Source organism: Tympanuchus pallidicinctus, unplaced genomic scaffold, assembly GCF_026119805.1.
Source record: "Tympanuchus pallidicinctus isolate F22 unplaced genomic scaffold, pur_lepc_1.0 scaffold8, whole genome shotgun sequence".
In the NCBI taxonomy this organism is placed as follows: Eukaryota; Metazoa; Chordata; class Aves; order Galliformes; family Phasianidae; genus Tympanuchus; species Tympanuchus pallidicinctus.
Genome location: NW_026294802.1, coordinates 29,251,248 through 29,270,250, shown reverse-complemented (window position 1 = coordinate 29,270,250; position 19,003 = coordinate 29,251,248). Strand labels below are relative to the sequence as shown.

At 43.0% G+C, this 19,003-nt stretch overlaps 1 protein-coding gene across 1 annotated transcript; it reads left to right on the top strand.

Annotated features, from left to right (window-relative positions):
- The first annotated feature begins 1,058 nt into the window (after positions 1 to 1,058).
- On the top strand, positions 1,059 to 15,431 carry DYRK2 (dual specificity tyrosine phosphorylation regulated kinase 2). Its single transcript, XM_052668638.1, has 3 exons — positions 1,059 to 1,369; positions 1,565 to 1,701; positions 9,665 to 15,431. The coding sequence occupies exons 1-3, from the start codon at positions 1,315 to 1,317 to the stop codon at positions 11,264 to 11,266; spliced, it is 1,794 nt and encodes a 597-aa protein (XP_052524598.1). The 5' UTR covers positions 1,059 to 1,314; the 3' UTR covers positions 11,267 to 15,431.
- Positions 15,432 to 19,003: the final 3,572 nt, after the last annotated feature.

The following is a 19,003-nucleotide window of genomic DNA, read 5'->3' as shown; positions in this document are numbered from 1 at the left end:
GTGGTGCCTGGGTACATCTGGAGGTTATAGTGGGAAACAAAGCTTGTCTTCTGCTGCAGGGAAGGGAAAAGCTTGGGAGGGTGTGGGCGGGAAAAGGTAGGATTGTTTTCTCTCTGCGACAGGAGGGGCTGGGGAAAGTGTTTATTTCTTTGTACCAGCACAGGAAATGTCTTTGTTTACACATTTATCTGTGGTACTGGAAAAGGCAAAGTCTTCCTCTCTGGCTGCGGGGATGGAATTCTTTTCCTCAGGCATAGGGAAAAGGGAGATTTATTTTTCTGCCTTTCTTTGTGGCAGGGGATGAAGAGAGGTCTGCCTGCAGACCCACCGGCTGCTTCAGAAGTGAAAATATACGCGATCCGAACAGATTTCCAAAAGGGTTGAGCGTAGGCAGGAGAGTTCATTTCGACGCCGTCCCGGGCTGAGCAAATGTTCAGCTATCTATTTTTGGCTCTCGTGACGTTCAAGCTGACAAACCAGGAATTCAAAGCATTGTACTCCACGAGGCGCGCAGAGCAGGGGCCGTAACTGCCCCCACCGCGCTCCCTCCCTCCGGCTGGGGGCACGGGGCCGCTCCGGCCCGACGGCCGGCGCTCTCTCAAGGCATCGCCATGTTTAAGTTTCGATCCCCTCGCACCGACCCTCCCACCGCCCGCGGTGCCACCTTTGTCCTCCCGCAGTCGCGGTGACCCCAAGATGGCTGTGGCCCCGGGGGCGACCAACGGCTCGGCCCCCTTACCCCACCCCCAGCGGGCGGCCGTTGGGCGGTTGCCGGGCGGCGACGGCGGCGGAACCGGGCGCGTCGCCACCGGGCGCCCGCGCGGAGCGGGCCGAGGCGAAGTGCGGGCGGACGCGGAGAGCGCACGGGGACGCGGGGGGGCGGAGGGGGGGCGCGGCGGCGGGGAGGAGCGGAGCGAGGGAGGCGGCCGGCGGGGCGGGCGCTGCCCCTCCGTGCGCTGTTTGTTCTCGTTCCGCCGCCCGAGGAGGAGGGCCCTGTCCGGCCGCCTTCTGCCGCCCCCTCCTCCGCGCGAGGGGACCGGGGCGACCGGGGCGGGGGCGGGGGAGGTGATGAGCTTGGGCCGGGGGCTGCGGCGGCGGCGCGGCTGCTGCGGCTGCGGCTGCGGCGGGAGGAGACGGCGGGCCGAGGGAGGCTGTGTCCGGCCGGCCCGGGGCCGGGGGGATGCGGCGGAGGACGCGTCGGGCGCCGGGTGTAGCTGATCGGCGAGGAGAGGCAGCCGCCGCCCAGAGAGGCCGAGGAGAAGCGGAGGAGAGCCGCCCTGACATGCATTTTCCTCTCCCTCCTCTCCAGCGGCCATGTTAACCAAGAAGCCCTCAGCGAGCGCCGCCGCCGGCGCTGCCTACCCGGCCGGTAAGGAGCGGACCGGGCGCCGCGGGGCCGGAACAATGCTGCGGCCCGGGGCGGGGGGAGCGGCGGGGGGTTCCGGCGGTCGGTGCGAGTGCGGGGCCGCGGTGGCCATCGGCTTCCGATGGCTTCTGCCCGAAGCGGGACGGGGCGGCGAGGGACCGCCGCCGCCCTCCGAGCTCATCCCTCTGCTCTCCGCAGGCAGGGCAGGGGACGGCGGCCGTCCGCTGCAGTCTTCCCCGGGCGCCGGAGCCGGGGTATCCCGGGCAGGAGCTGGGACCGGCCCGCCTTCGCCGCTCGCATTGCCGCCGCTCAGGGCCAGCAACGCCTCCCACACGGTGAGCCCGGGCGCGGGGAAGGGGTCGGGGTGACGGTGTGGTGGTGGTGGTGGCAGTGGTTGAGGGGGATCCACGGGGCGCCGCCGCCTGCCCCGTCCCGCAGGTCGCTCGGGGTCGGTTCTGCAAACTCGGAGCGGAGGAGCGTGTGGTTTGCGGGGCTGTAACCTGTAAGCAGCCCGTAACCGCGCTGCGGAGCGGCTCCCCCTCCCTGCGGCCCCGCTTCGCTCAGCTTTACGTCTCGTTGTCGGTAACAAATCAGATCTTGTGCACAGGCACCGAGGAGCTGTTCTGGCAAATGCCTTTTTGGGGATGACATTATTTCGGCAATGAGGTTAGTCACTGTGATTAAAGGGTCGCGTGAGCCGTGGAGAGAGATGAAGGCTGCTCTCCCCTGATGTCTCTGATTAGCTCAGGCCGATAGCCGTCTTCCCTGGAAACAGCTGTCGTTGTACTCAGGGACGACGATTGGACGAATCTGACTTTATTGCTGCGGTAGTTTACCTAAAGAAATAAGCACCGATGCTATGTAAAGGATGTTATTTTCCGGTTCTGTGATATCTCACATTATCTCCCCCTCCCGGTTAATCTACTAGGAATGGAACTTCCCGAGTATGCCACTATATATGGATGAGAGAGAGTATCTCTGTCCTGAAGGCATGATGGGGTAGACAGAGGGGGCTGTGTGCTGTCGTGTTAATGCAAAATATCTGAAATTTTTATTGCATACATTTCCTTTTAAATGATGAAAAAATTCATAGTGACCCTGAAAAGCATTGATGGCATACTTGGCTTAGAATTAATGAGTTCTCCACGGATGCTCACGTACTATCTTTGTAAACATATGGCAGAGCTTTAAACGGTAATGTGATTATGGGCTAGTGGAAGGTGAAACTATGCATTTGGATATTAGTGTTTCAGTGACTTTCTATATAGCTTCAGGGGTAAAAGCATCTTATTCAAATCCAGTTACAGAAAGAATTGGCTTAAATTAGAAAAAAAATGCAAGTCTATGTAGGGTGTTTTCAAGAGGAATGATGAATATTCTGCAAATTTAAGGTGGAGCTGCATACTTGAGGTCAACATCACTGTGTTTTTATGTAGCTAGGATATATGTCTGAATTGTTTGTTACTGCGAAAGGTAGGTTTTTGCACATTTGCACTCCAGTTAAGTGCCGGTTGATTTGAGAGGTGAGAAAGTGGTCGACTTTTTCTTTTAAGCTAGAAAATTATCATAGTACCTAGGGCCTGGGTATGGATTGTGAAAATGCACATTCAGACGGGCCCCACTAATAGCAGGGGCTGATGTGTGACAAAGCCCAGACTTAATTTAGAATCTGTGAAAGCCCTGTGAAAGTCCAGTCGTCTATCTGGGACTGCTGACTAATTTTGGAAGCACAGAACCATGGTATTTTTATAGATACGTTTGTGTGTGTATTATATATCTATCTACATACACTGTATATATGTACGTGCATAAAGATGACGTCTTTACGAAAGCGTGCAGGGAATATTTGAGTATTGCATTTCTGTTTCCAGTATTTTTATAAATGTATCATCCTGTATGTATGCATATGTTGTATATAGCATATATGTGCCTGTGGATAGATGCAGACATATGGACAAAATAGTTACGGAAGCATAGAAAGATGAGCAAGCATTTTAGCACTGTGTTTCAATTATCATTTCATTATACGGCTGTGTTTTGGTCTAGTATTAAATGGGCAGCTTGGTGGCCCTGTGTGCGGCAGGGGGGTTGGAAATTCATGATCCTCGAGGTCCCTTCCAACCCTGGCCGTTCTGTGATTCTGTGATTCAAATCCCTATGGGTTCTGATTGCTGCAGACTCTGCTGTGCCTTTGTGACACAGATTCTACTCCTCAGTCTTTATTTTACCTTGAGTGCTATTACAGAAATACCTCCGACTGGCTCGCTGAATTTTGTAGGTTATTATTTTGTGGTTGCCTAACATAACTCTTTGTGGTAAGGATCAGATGTGACATCAGAATGCTGGATTTTAACCTAAAACAATGGTTATATATGGTGTGGGAGCTTTCTATAAACTTCAGGCCTGCTGACCTCAGCTGACACTGACTGAAACTGTTGGTTTTACCCACTACTTCCTCAAATGAAATGTATTTAAAAATAAACATTTCAGTTTTCTTAAACCATTTTCTTCCTCTGTATTCATTCACTTAACTTGTTTTCAACCCTGTTGTTTCTTTGCAACTTCTCCACTAGCTAAAATACAAAATGAATATTTCTCTTTGGTGTTGCAGACTTTCAGTAGGCATGGTTTACTTAGGTGGTTAAGTTTCCCATGGCTGCCCGCACACGTGTGCGTTGTGTGTACACTAATTGTGAAGGGACACTGTGGTGGAAGAGAAATTTTTGGCTAAGCCAAGAAGTTTTTTTTGTAGTTCAGATGGAGAAGTCCACTACTTGTCCTATTTCTTGCAGCAGCTGTATAATCCTGCCTCTAGCAAACCTATTGATTCCTGCTCTTTAGTGTAGCGGTTTGGCAGGTTGCAGGAGCATGGAGGAACATGGAGGGAGAAGCAGGGAGATGCTGTCTTACACAGGCTTCACACAACGGGGCAGACGTTTTGGCTGCAGTCTTTGCAATCACAGCAACCTTTGTTGCTAAGCAGACTATTGTGTATTGTACCAGGGAAAGGTTTTGTTTGTTTTCAAAAATCCGTGGCTTCATCCTAGGCTTTTTCTTGTCTGTTTCCATCTTTGACTTTATCTTTTTGGATGCTTGTGATGGAAAACGTGAACTCTTTTCCAACCTCTTGTCCTTCTTTTCCTTTCCAAGTCATTGCTTTCTCTTTTGAAGCCTTAAGTTTCTGCTTTGATGACTGGAAGCTTTTCCTGTTCACTCTTTCTTGTTTCATTACAGTGTTCTTGCAGCCACTTGACATACTGCAGTAGAGATTTATCTTGCTTGCCTGCTGCTCTGCTTGTGTAAATCCCCACCCGTCTGTGAGTCTCTCTCCCAGACTTTTGTCTCCTGCCTACCTCCATCTCTGTTCTTTCTTATTTGGCACATATCCTTGCGTTCTGCACTCTTCCTGTTTCCCTTGTAATAAAGCCATCTTAATCTTTTTCTCCTCCTGTCTAGGGCTGTAACAACAGCCCATTTACAGTGCCTGATTCAGTGCCCTCTTTCTTCAAGGCCTTTCCAAGATTTTCCTGCAGTCAGAGCTGTGTTGTTTTGCCACCAATGATGAGTATCCACTTATATACTTTTGCATCATTTAGTCTTCATCTTAAAATTAAATAATAATAGAATTACTTGATAATGCAACAGAGAATCCCACACCCTGTTACCCAAGTTTTTATTGTATACAGCTGCTTTAAAGCACATAAGAAGGAAAATTCCTGCCCACTGCCGTTCTCATGTAATAAGCTGCCACAGAAACGCTGTCATATTTGAGCAGAAGTAAGTATACAGTCCTGGCCTGGACTTTGCTATATCTAGGTTTCTTTGTGTGTTTCTTTTTCTTCTTCATAAAACTTCTGTGGAGGGGGAGTATGCAGCTAACTAGGGCAACTGCAGTCCATCTGAGCACATCTCTTGTACACATCAGTGTATGAAGGTTCAGTTTAATGCATGCTGACTGTCCTTGATCTCAGTGTACATGAAACCTGGGAGTGTCCCAGAAGTATTTGGGCTCATTGCACGTGCCCAACATAGTCCAGACAGGAGGAAAAGAATTTATCAATCAGTATCACTCTTCAAGCATAGTTCTGTCTCTGGATATATTTGCAATATAAAGCCAAGGTTAACTTTTGAAAAATAAGCTTATGTTGTCTGTGTGTGACAGCAGCAAAATATCCATACGGTTTGTTTTTCTATAGCTCTTGTTGAGCACAAGCTCTTTAGGACAAGGGCTTAGTCTTCCTTGCTGTACAAAACCCAAACTCATAATAAAGCCATTATGATAATCCTTCATTATTGTTATTGTGCTAATTAGCAGCTATTTTTAGTTCTGAACAGAGGAATGCTGTTGAATTCATTTATCAAGGAAAAAGGGCCTTTTGTTCACATTTGTTCGGGCTCTAGTCAACAGAATAGGCAACGAAGTGTGCTACACCTGACACTGTATACCTCTAGCATGTTAGGTACAGTGGGGCTGAAACTGGCATATCTACAAGTACTGCAAAGACCACTGCTGTCGTGTCCTGTAGTAACTGTAGTTCTTGTAGAAGGCTTTGAGACAGACCGTTGCATTGGCTGAGTGGTACCTCAGGGGAGCTTACCTTCTTTGTTAAAAGGATGGAGTCAGTTTTATGCTACCACTATGTTGTAATAACTTTGTAATCTAGACATGGTACCGTAGACTATTTCTGTCCTTAAGACTACTTCTGGGGAGATAAAAAAGGAAAAATATGTATATATATATATATATATATTTCTGATTATGTTTTTGCTGGTGTCTCTCTCTGTGTTAAAATTAGGTGAATGTTTCTGGCAAACCATCTACTTCCATAAACTGAGCTAACTAAAGTTAAAGCAAAATCATGTATCTTCAAAACCAATTATGAAACACTCTAGAGAGAAAAAAAAAAAAAAGCATTGTAACATCTCTGTTTTGCACTGGATGTTGCCAGATGATTCAGGATTAGTTCTTTGAATTCAAGCTTACCTAGTATTTCAATACATTCTATTTGGAAGTGTATATGCATCAATAGGATTTTGAAGATGAGTGCTATACAAATACGTAAATCTTAGAAGGCATAGACTGATCAGAGCACAGGCAATAAAATATGGTAGTAAGTACACTATGTAAGTGCCTGCAGGTTGCTGGTTCTGGAATTTACAGGCCCATGTGCATCAGCAGAAGGGAGATGCGTCATAAATCTTGGGTTTCTGGTTCTGGATAACAGTGGTAGAGCTTCTGTGTACAGTGGGCAGTTCGACAGGGGACTAGGAAAGCTTTAGCCCTGTGTAGCTTTCTCAAGCCCATTAGCTGTGGTTCAGAGAACTTACAGCGTCAACAGTAAAGCCTGCGGAGCTGTAACAGTGCAAGCCTGAACTTGACAGCAATCTTGGACAGCTGGTAGGAAGAAGTACATTTGCAGAGCAAAGGTCTGGAGAGAATCCAACCCTCTGCTCATCCAGATAGCAAACAGAAGATAAGGTGGTGATTCCTCTGCCGCAGGACCCTGAGATATGGTGGTCCACTTTCTCATTTTGAATTTGTTGCTGTGATGCATCTGAAACCTCTGAAAATCCTGTGGGGGTTTTGAAAGAAAAATGAGCTCTGATCTCCCCCGCAAATTCTGGAATAGAGCCTGCACTAATTTAGTGTTTTTTCATCTACAAAGAAAACCAGCGCTACTGTCTGCATCTGCATTTGCATTCCCAAGCAGCAGCTGACTGAAACTGGCCAAACCGGTCACTTTGAGGTGAAGCTGGGTAATGCTGGTGATTTCATTCTGCTGCTTGGAAGGAAAAAAAAAAAAAAAAGCAAAAAAAAAGCCTGAGTAGAAAGAGAAACTGAGGCTGCCTGAAGGCAAGGAAGCAGAGGTACACAGTTTACACTTGAGAAATGTTTGCAAACATACTTTTTGGAGAAGAACAACAGAATACTGCAGCAGTTAAGAGTACACACATTTTTTTTTTCTTTTTTTTCTTTTTTTTTTTCAAAATCCTCATACAAAACAAATAACTGAAGTTTGCAGAATCTTGCAGTACATCTATTGAAACATGCAGTGCTTAGGAAGGGCAGAAGATAGGTTACTGTGAAAACAGGTGACACAAGTGAAAAAGTATTAATCCAGTATGTGAAGTGTCAATGAGCACTTGAGCTAAGAAATTCTTAAAAGCAGTTTTCTCCCTTCTGCTGTTTCTTCCTGTACGTTCGTATTGTCTACTCACAGTTTGCCTGCTTTGCTGCAGAAGTAATATTTGATTTTCCTGGCTTAGGTACTTGTAGTCCGTAGCATTACTTTGCTGCTTCATTGTGCATTTCTGAATTAGCACAGTTCTGCAATCCTACACATGCCGAGCCTCTATACCCATCTTACCAATTAGATATGGTTCTTCTGAGTACGTTGTGTAGCAGTTCTTGGGGCAGAATTCTCTTCTGTTCAGTCACTGCTGCACATATAGGGTCAGGACAACCTTCAGGAGACTGCTGCAGGAGTGCTCTTCAAACCTGACCTGAAGGAATTCCCTGTAGGCATGACAGGCTTGTTAAGTCCCCCTGATGATTTAATTCTCAGTGCTTTGGGACATCAAACCAGGGAAGCGATTAATGTCAGTATCCACATATACGTTCACTGTGCTTGAATGTTGCAAGTGCCTTTGCTCTGAATTGTCATTGTGTGGTAACACTTTCTATGAGATCAATCAAATTTGAGAGCGTGAGCAGAAATTGCTCTGCAAATAAACTGTGCAATCTGACTGCAGTGATGAAATAAAACGGACCAGTTATTCAACGTGAGTCAAAATGGAAACAGAAGAACAGTGAGCTCAGCAGAAACAGTCCTGAGAGCTCTTGTTGTTACACTACATGAGCTTCAAAGCTGCTAATTTCAAAATATTATTCAAAGGTGAAGCTGGTGTCCAGCTGGCTATTCCTTGGGAATGAGTTACTGGGTTTACAAAAGCACATTTTTTCCATGTCAGAGTGATACCGTAACAGAAGCAAAAAGCGTGCTAGAGTCCTGGCTTTTTCATTAGGAAGTGTGTCTGCAGTTGCAGCATGGATTTCATTGCCTCATCACAGCATACAACTGTCATTTTCTGATTTAATTTCAGCAACCTTAAGTGAACATGGAATGTGTTTTCCTTAGCTACATAGAAAAAATAAGGTTCAGATTAAATGTGCTCTCAATCCCAGCTTGATCATCTGTCTGAGAGTATTTGTGAACTTTGGGTTAGTAATTTGGCATAAATATTAAGGCTGGCGAATCAGCTGGAGAGACAGCAGGAAAATTCTTCCCACATTTGTATAAGACCAGGCAGAAAAGACAGACAGAGAGCAAATGAAGAATTTTAAGGACAGCTATTTTAGTGGCAAATACATGCTTGTAAATTTCTTAAAAGTAACAGGTTTCATGCAGTAGCTGTTTTCACACCCCAGTACTTCCAGTGTTCCTTTGCTTGAAAATGCTGAATGCTTTTTCTCCCTTGTGAAAACTGTCAAGAACTGCTGTCAACTAATACTCTTTCCATCCCTTTAAAATAAAGTTGTGTGCATGATCTTCAAGGCAGAGATTTTTGTTCCATTCAAGTCTGTATCTGGTCCCAGATCTTATCTTGGTTAAAAGTCATTACAGGACTGGCGTGGCAAAGTGCTGGAGGATATACTTCACTGATTTGAATGCTTTGCCAAATAGTGACTGTCTCAATTGCAAGCAGTGAATGGCATCTCTTGAACTTCAGAAAGGCCCAGGTTCTTTTCCTCCTTGTGCATGTCACAGCACATTCCTTGTTGCTTAAAATTTTACCCCGGCCCTTCTGGTATTCAGCAAATTTGGAACAAGTTAAAATCTTGATTTCTGAGAACAGGTGACAAGGAGAGCCTTAGCTAAGAAAACTTATATAAGTTATACTTATAAAGATATTACATATCCATCTCCAGCATAAATAAAAGTGATACTGTGAAGATCTGATTTAATATCCCCTGAGCATGCTTGATGTAACAGGATTGTTGCTTTGAAGGTTCCTTGGAGGAATTGCTAGCTTATCAGAGTAACACACCATGCTCTCTCTTGTTGCAATTGTTTCAGAGAGTCAGGAAAGAGACATTTGAGAAACAAGTATTTGAAACAAGTAATGGCATCTAGCAGCATTGTAGTATAAAAGCTGTATTTTTAAATTGTGTAGATAACTGACTTCTAATAGCACAATTTTTAGGTAGTTTAGGGAGCATGGTGGGTTGCATAATTGATATGAAGCAAGATTCATGCCTTTATTGTTAACTGGGTGTGTATTTATGTTCAATTTTAGGTTGGAGGCAGTAAGCACACGATGAATGAGCACCTCCATGTTGGTAGCCATGGACAAATCCAGGTTCAACAACTGTTTGAAGATAATAGTAACAAGAGGACGGTTCTGACAACACAGCCGAACGGACTTACAACGTTAGGCAAATCTGGATTGCCAGTGGTTCAGGACAGACAGTCAGAGAGTGCTCACAGACGACAAGGGAGCTCCAGCTCTTTAAAATCTACGGATGGAACAGGGAAGGTGAAAGCCTCTGTTATGACACCAGAGCAGGCAATGAAGCAATACATGCAAAAACTAACAACTTTTGAACATAATGAGATTTTTGGCTACACTGAAATATACTTTCTGGGTCCAAATGCAAAGAAGCGGCAAGGTGTGATTGGTGGTCCAAACAATTGCGGGTATGATGATGACCAGGGGTCGTACATACAAGTACCCCACGATCATATTGCATACAGATATGAAGTCCTGAAAGTTATAGGGAAAGGAAGCTTTGGGCAGGTGGTGAAAGCCTACGATCACAAGATGCATCAACACGTGGCACTAAAAATGGTGAGAAATGAAAAGCGTTTCCACCGCCAAGCTGCGGAAGAAATTAGGATTCTGGAGCATCTCCGGAAACAAGATAAGGATAACAACATGAATGTTATTCACATGTTGGAAAACTTCACATTCCGCAGCCATATCTGCATGACGTTTGAATTGCTGAGCATGAACCTGTACGAATTAATAAAGAAGAACAAGTTTCAGGGCTTCAGCCTGCCTTTGGTCCGCAAGTTTGCCCACTCCATTTTACAGTGCTTGGATGCTTTGCACAAAAACAGAATAATTCACTGTGACCTTAAACCTGAGAACATTCTGTTGAAGCAACAGGGCCGAAGTGGAATCAAAGTGATCGATTTTGGCTCAAGTTGTTATGAGCATCAGCGTGTCTACACTTACATTCAGTCACGTTTTTATCGTGCTCCTGAAGTCATCCTTGGTGCTCGTTACGGGATGCCCATCGATATGTGGAGCTTGGGGTGTATTCTAGCAGAGCTTCTCACCGGCTATCCACTTCTACCTGGAGAAGATGAAGGAGACCAGCTGGCTTGTATGATTGAGCTGTTGGGCATGCCTTCCCCAAAACTTTTAGATTCATCCAAGCGAGCCAAAAACTTTGTGAGCTCTAAGGGTTATCCCCGCTACTGCACCATCACAACCTTGTCTGATGGTTCTATAATACTGAACGGTGGACGCTCTCGGAGGGGGAAACTACGTGGCCCACCAGAGAGCAGAGAATGGGGTAACGCATTAAAGGGGTGTGACGATCCCCTGTTCCTTGACTTTTTAAAACAGTGTTTAGAATGGGATCCTGCTATCCGAATGACACCCAGCCAGGCTTTGCGACATCCCTGGCTAAGGCGACGGTTGCCGAAGCCTCCAACTGGGGAGAAGGCCTCAGCAAAGAGAATTACAGAGAGCACTGGTGCTATAACGTCGATTTCCAAGTTACCTCCGACTTCAAGCTCAGCTTCAAAACTGAGGACTAATTTGGCACAGATGACAGATGCCAATGGGAATATTCAGCAAAGAACAGTGTTGCCAAAACTCGTTAGCTGAGTTTAAAAAACCCAATGCTGTTAATACGAGAGATACAATGTGGCTGAGCCTTATTTGTATGAAAAAAAAAGTAGCTCAGATATACGTTTTTATTTGCTCAATAACTTTATTCATTTGTATCTTTCAGCACTCATTTTAAATGTAAGAAATGTTGATTTTGTTTTTATAAAAACATGGGGACAATGCTTTAAGTTTTTATACTTATTTTTTAAAATGTTTGTCTTCTACAGTACAAATAGCCTTACTGTAACTAGTGTGACACAGTAATAAACATCAGTGGCTGGCCACTGGTTACAACGTGACTGTCATGCATTGCAGCGTGGTGTCAAAGGTATTACCTTTCTCTTCCATGGTTCATAGCAAGTTTCAACTGGGGTAAATTTCTAAGACTCTAACTTAACGGGTATGGGTCTTGATCCTGCAAACAATAACACTTAGGCCTGACTGGACTCTGGGGAGAATGCAGTGAAGCACCTGTAAACTAGTTACCTGAAGTGGAGCCGTAGCATGAAACACTGTCGTTTTCTGTATGGTAGCCCAGAAAAAAAGTAGTGCTGTCACTTAGTAATGATGCAAAATGTTTCCTCTAATTCATAATAATGGTTTTGATTTAAATGAACATTTAAATATAATGCAAAAAATAATGCAAAAAAAAAAAAAAAAAATCCAGAAAAACAAAAAAAGAACTTCTAGGGCTACAGTGACTTTCACCTTACATGCCATGTGCTAGAGTTTGAAGAACAGGCAGTCTCAGAATGGTGATGGAAGTGTGTCCATTCCTCTAAATCTGAAAGTTGTTTCTTAAACCTGAAGTCAGGCGAAGCAAAGCATTCTGGACTTCCTTTCAGGTATATAACACTGAGCATTCACACTGGGTTTCTCAATTTTTTTCCTCTTCTGTTTTCTCTCTTAATACACAGCTTTGCTTCCTAAATCACACAGACAGAAGTGCTTATTTTTTCAGTTTTATACTGTAACTTCCAGACTGTTAATGCTACATGAATTTCACAGGTTGTTTATATTTCCTCTGACTGTCTGTCTGAGCGATTGTGACCTCTTTGGTACATTTACACTTCAGTTCAAATCTGTATGTGGAGACAAACACTATATTATTGTATGCTTTTCTGTAGAGAAGTACTTGTCATTAGCACAGCTGTAAGTGCAGAGATCCACTTTGGAAAGATGTTTAATTGACAGACACCATCTTAGATATTCACTAATACAGGCAAAGTATCAAAGGAAAGTTAAATGATTGGAATTTGGACTGATCTTTGATATTTGTAGCTGCAAATGACTTAGAAGGAGCAGTTAGAAATACGTGTGGATTTGTTCATGCGTGTGCGTGTGCTAATGTTTGGCTTTTCATTTTTTACTTTGACCTGTATTCATGGAAGAAAGATGGTCTTTACTGAGGAAAGGTGTCTAGGCCTACCTGAGAAATATTCACGCATTGTAGCATGTTTTCAACAGGAATAGTTGGAAATCTAAGACCAATATTTCATCACATGCAATGGCTGTGGTCTACACTGGATGTCTCAAACAACATATGAAAAGGGAGTTTGAAAGAAAGTAGAATATAATCTGGAAGGGTTTGTGGATGTTACAACAAGAGACTAGAATGGGCTGCATAAAACCTCAGTAACTTTACTATAAGCAAACATTATATGCACAGATCTTAAGTTACGTGTACAAATGATTAAAAACACTTAAAGCATGGTCCCCTAAGAGGCCAAGAAAGTTTCCGGTTTAAGTTCTACACGTTCATCAAGTTTTACCAGTTACAGCCTGATTTTGTTTGTTTGTTTGTTTTAGTTTGTTTCTAATTTAATGTAAGACTGGGGGAAGGATATAAACATGAAATGACAGGATTCTCAGGAAACATATCACTCAACTTCTTGCCAAAAACTCAACACCTAAAGAAAAAATAGTTTCTGAGTATTTGTTGATTGATAACTGTAAAAAGTAGAGCGTCAATCAACCATTTTTAGTACTTTTTAATAAAAGAGTGTTTCCTGCCTCTAGTCAAATTAAATTATTGAGTGTTCAATGTTCACAACTTTATACAATGTGTGTAAGTGCAATATATAAACATGTATGAAATCATGTTAAAGATGAAATATAATACTACAACGAAGAGAAGTGGCTTTTGGAATATGAATATCCAATAAGTTATGGTCAGTGAATCCTAAGTCTGGAAAATAGATATATTAATTTTCGTAACTGACTCCCATGACTGGGAACACAATACTGTGTATTTTTCTACAGCAGCTGGGATTCTTTACTTCCTCCACCAACTACTTGGCTTTACCAGTCCTTTCTACCTTAGATCTGTCTGCAAAAGTTAAGAAGTAGGGTTACTAATGTTAGGGATGGAAAAAGAATCACCTCCCACTTACTATATTTTAAAGAAAACCTTGATACATGTTCCTGCCTTTCATGACAGTTGAAGGTGAAAACATTCATAATGTTTGTGGGTCATTAACAGGCTAAAACCACTAAATTTTCCACCTAACCAGTTCTTAATGCCAATAACGCATTTATGACCAACCTTCTTCATAAATGCTACCGGAAACTTTAAGGCCAAAATATAGTGTGCAGAGCTATTTTTTTAACCCAGATATAGTGGAGTTTCCTCTATAATAAAGAAGGAGCTACATCAAGGTTTTTAAGTTATGTAGCTGCTTTTTATTGTAGCTTATTTATACCTGTAAAAAAGGAGGGAGGGGGGGAAGGAATGTTGCCTCTTGCTTTGGTGTGATTTTATGATAAGGGCTCTGATAATTAGGCTGATAGAAGTTGGCTTGGAAACAGTGCTTAGTCTCACATGTTACCATTGTCTGGAGATGTCTGAGCTATTTTCAGATTTAGTAATAGCACAGTGTTGTCTTGTCTTTGGTTGCAGTCTCACTTGGCTCAGTTTCTTGCACCACTGGAGTGTTCATTACCGATGAAGTGTATTGGAACAACAGAGTGATGCAAGATGTGTAGATCAACAGTAGAAGATGGATTGTGCCCTTGGTGTTAACAATGTGCCTTTTGTTCCAAATGCCATGTTGTAGGGCATGCATCTTGGCCTCTTTAACCCTTTGAACACTGGATAGTAGGGTTGAGATCTATTTTTAAATGCTATACCTGTCTTAAAACATCCTGTAGATTACTGAGGCCTTAATAGAAACAATAAGGCAATCACACTGCTAGGGTGGAAAGGACACTCTGGTCTTGTAGTACGTCTCATTAAGGGGTTAAAGATGGCCCTTCCACATTGGTTATACTTTAACATCAAATTGATTTTTTTATTTTCTAAGTACATTTCTGTTATGGTGACATTAGACAGAAATCAACTGTATTTGTAAAAATTTACCTCAAACTCTTTAGTTTTATAGTGTGATTTAATCCCAGGGCATTTGGTATGAACCAAAGTGCATTCCTTTTATATGTGCCTGGCTCTTATAAAGGCGGCCAGGGATTTTTACAATTTGGGTGCAAGGCACTTAAGCCACTTTTAACTTGGTGGGTGGTTTGGAGTTATAAATGACTTCATGGGAATGTTGGAAACTTTAGACATAAGTAGCATTGGGCAATATTAGAATCTTTAAGAAAGAGTGTGCATTATTGAATGCTCTCCATTTTTTAGTACTTTTTTTCCATCGATAATATTTGTGGTAAGTACAAAAAGAACTCTTTATTTTTTTTTCCAGCCATTAAAGATTAGAATATTGCCCATTTTTATGCTATGGTAGCATTGAATTAATAAAAAAATAAATAAAAAAAAATTGTGAATTATTGTTTCTAGGGGCTTGTACATCTGTGCTACAAATTGTAATTACTCGGTTGAACTGCTACAATTACGTCTAAGCAGTAGCTTGGGTTTTTATTGGGCAACGACTTAGACACGTGACTGTAATATGCTGCAACTGTGTGTACTGAAAACGTGAAAAACGATTGAATGTGGACTGTGTATATATGTATGTATAATTTTCTGTGAGATGCTGCTGTTGCCACTTAACATTAAAGATGTTGTAGTGGGTTTTAATCCTAGTGGCCAGTTTTATGATACTGTATGTATTGTACAGCTGATGACAGGAGTTAAGACTGTTCTAGTGAATATTTGTTACATTTTATTGTTGTGGCCAGAGATCATTTCAGAATAAAATTTTATGTCCTACTTCTCTCCACTGTAGTTCAGATTATTATTATTATTATTATTATTATTATTATATGTTTTTCTGGTCATAAAGGTAATGGTTAAGAGTGCTGGCATTTCATTAACATAGGAAGGCCTTATCCCAGCCACTGAAGTCAGTGCCGGCAGTCCCTCAGAATGCTTCCTGATACCCCGTGTGTTATTATTTACCTGTTGCTGGAGGTGGTGGTTGTGCTGCCTTAGCTACCTTGACAGCCAGGAATACTGCCCACAGGCTGCTTCTGACCTCGTGTTTCTGAAGTTCTTCTCAGGACTTAGAAAGTAATGCTTGTTTTTCTTTGCGCTATGCTGTAGAGAAAACCATCCAGGAATTTCAGTATTGAAACGTAGATGGTTTTTGTCTTTAAGCTGCTTTAATTTCTTTTTAATTAAAAGTTAATATTTGTTCCTTTCAAAAAAAAAACTTTTTAAAAAAACCTCACCAAAACCAACAAAACAGAATTCTGCACTGACTTCTGAATCAGATTGACCTGTCAGAGCTTGTCTCGCAGTACTGAGAATGTACTGCACAAAGCTAATGGGCTCTATTTTTCTAAACTTGCTTCACATATAAATCCAGAGTAATTTCACAACTTGATGCAAAACCATCTTCTGAGTCACATCCACGTTCTCTTCCTGGTAATGCCAATGAATGCCCAGAGTAGTTTTTTTGAAAAGCTTTCTGATTCAAGAGAGCATAGGCCAAAATCAAGGGATTTTAGGAGCACTCCAGTGTCTGCTGCTTAACGCAGCTGGGAGATTTGATAGCACGAAAAGCATCGAGATTAAATGCAGATAAACACCTTTCACAGCCCTAAAAGTGTGGTGAGCTCAAAATTAAATCCTTGTGGATTAAAATTTCTTTGTTCCTCTGAGGAAAAGGGGCAGTTTTAAATTTTATTTTTATCTTTTCAAATGGATTTTTTTCATTCTAATCTGCATGTTCCACATTCCCCTCTAACTACCTGCCCTCTCACCGGTTCTTGTATGCTTCTGTTTTATCTATTTTTCCTTCTGAAGAAGGAAAGGAATTACTTCATTTGATTTCAGTTGTCTGGAATTTGGGCATGGGTCTCTTCTCTAAGTCTTTTTTAGGTCTAAAGTGCCTTTTCTCTAGGATTTTGTTTCAGAAGTGTAATTTATAATGGGAATATACTGCTAGCATAGTCTTGTACTTTTCATCCTAAAGTTTTAAGAGGAAGAAGATTCCTTGTTTTTGTCCTGAGTAGACAGCACTGGAAGTCTCCCAGCCCTGAAATATACTGTAGGAGAATAAAAGTGGCATTTATAGCATCGGTTTCTGCTCCTTCACAGAAATCCTCTGCAACTCTTGGAACTGGGGTTTCTCTGTGTCATTTTCCCTATTTGGTTTATGTGCTTGTTCATTTGTTTGTGTTCAAGAAGTGCTTTCCAGCCTCTGACTGTGGTGAGCCTTGGATTTCTGCCCACTGTCAAGCTCTTTAGAATCTGTGATAGAGTACTGTAACTGTTAAAATAGGCTTTCTTCAGCTTTTTCCCAATGCTAAAAAAAAATATCTAGGTTAGTACCAAACAGAAAAGACAGCAGATACACATTCATCTTCAACTACTGGACTCCAGTGTCCAAGCAGCCTTTAACCAGGTTCCTTAACCTTTGCACGAAGAACAAAAGAAATGCTAAGTAATTCAAAATTAAACAGCTTGTGTCCACCAATTGACAGAGAGAAAAGAAAGTGACTTCTAAAGCAAGGTCATGACATTTTTGTGGAGGTTTGGGACATAGCTGGAGTTAAGGAGAGGTCCTGCTGGGAAGTTTTTGGGCTGGCAGCTCCATACACTGCTGTGGGGGGTGGCAAACACAGTGTTCCTGCTAATAGGGCTAGAATTGTTTTTCCCTTTTTGCAGATGGTATTTTCATTGCTTTGCTTTGCTTTGGTTATCTGCAAGTGGCACATGACCATGTATAACTTAACATACCTAAAGATATAGTGTGGAGTAGCTGCAAATGTCAAAGTTTTACATTATAGCTGATGTGAGCCCTGGGAAAATCAGAGGTTTTCATTCAGTGGCTGTCAGACCTGATGTGCCCTGTGCACAGCACCCACAGAGTACATGTGGGGTATGCCTGTCTAACTGCAATGCATTGCAAGAGAGATGTGCAGTGAAGTATTAAACCTTGTTAAACATAACGTGGGAGAAAAGCAGTTATCAAAAAATTAAAACAATTGACAATTGTATTCTGGAGTCTTTTCGCTAAACTCAGCTTTCAAGTATAGTAGTGATGTGTTTTGTAAGAGGTAATATTAAGATTTACTTCAATTTCAATGTGGCAGCAGAGTTTGTAAAGCCCACACCAAAAATAAAAATGGATTTCTAAAGATCCCAGTACTCATCATGCCCAACTGTAATACTTCCAAAGCGGAATAAAAACGTGGAAGACCTTTTCAAAGGTCTTTGCAAATCAGCCTTTGCCCAGGACAGCCTGGCTGTAGTGAGGCAGGAGGCAGCTGGTGACTCTGCCTGCAGACTGCTTGCCAAAGGCTGCAAGTTCCTAGAAAAGGGCTTTGAAGATTGCTCTCATAGGGTGTGCCAGCAAGACCTGCCAGCCTGCTGATGGGAGCTGTGAGGAGCTGTGCACCCTATCAATATGACACTTTTCCTGCTGCCCTCGGGTGCTGCTGTCCCTGATGTGGGCATGGGGCAGGGATGCTTCAGTAAAGGTCAGGTGATGCTCTCACACGGGGGGGAGGAAACTCATCAAACAGGGGTGAGGGGCTGGAAGTATCAAGCAAAGTAGCTCAGAGCTTGTTGGGAGTGTGAGGAGACTGTTACGTGCTGTGCTTTTGGAAGGGGTAATGTTTCCTCTCACAAGCGTTTGCAGATGGCCTGTCTTAATTAACTTTGACAAGCACCTAAGTTGCTGTAAGTTACACCACAAATGGGATTCTGAAACTTCCATTTTTGTCACTTCTGACTAAAGCATTTTCCCTCCTCCCTATACAACATTTCCATTTTTCTTTCTATGTAAGGCTCTGGAGATGAAATGAGATCTTTGCATAGCTGTGGAGCTGTATTTGGATTGACTAAATGATTTATAATTAGGAGGTAACTCCTGCCAGTACTCCTCATATGCTTATTGAGAATTGCCTGCAGCAAATCAATGCAGGCAGGTCTGCCAGAAAGGCAATGCTGGTGTGTTTGCACAGCAGATAACTTTCAGCCCCAAATTTCCTTCTTCCTCTGATACTGACTCAGACAAATTATGGCCAGCGGCTCTCTAGGCATTACCAGGCTGTCCTATGAGGACCCGTTCAGTGATTTATGACCCTCTGTGTGGAAGCGGAGGTGCTGCCAGGCTTTTCAGAGCCTATGCAAAGTGTGTGTGTGAAACCAGGGCGAGGGCATGTGGGTTTTTTGGAGGATGTGAAGCAGAAACCTTTCCCCACCTTGTAGAGGCCTCTCAGCCTGCTCCCATCAAGTAGCCTCTCAGGGGGGCTCGCTTAGGCAAAGGTAGGAGAGAGCTGGGTGCTGCTGGGCTTCGAGGAGTTACAAGAGGATTCTCCTCTCTGCCAAAA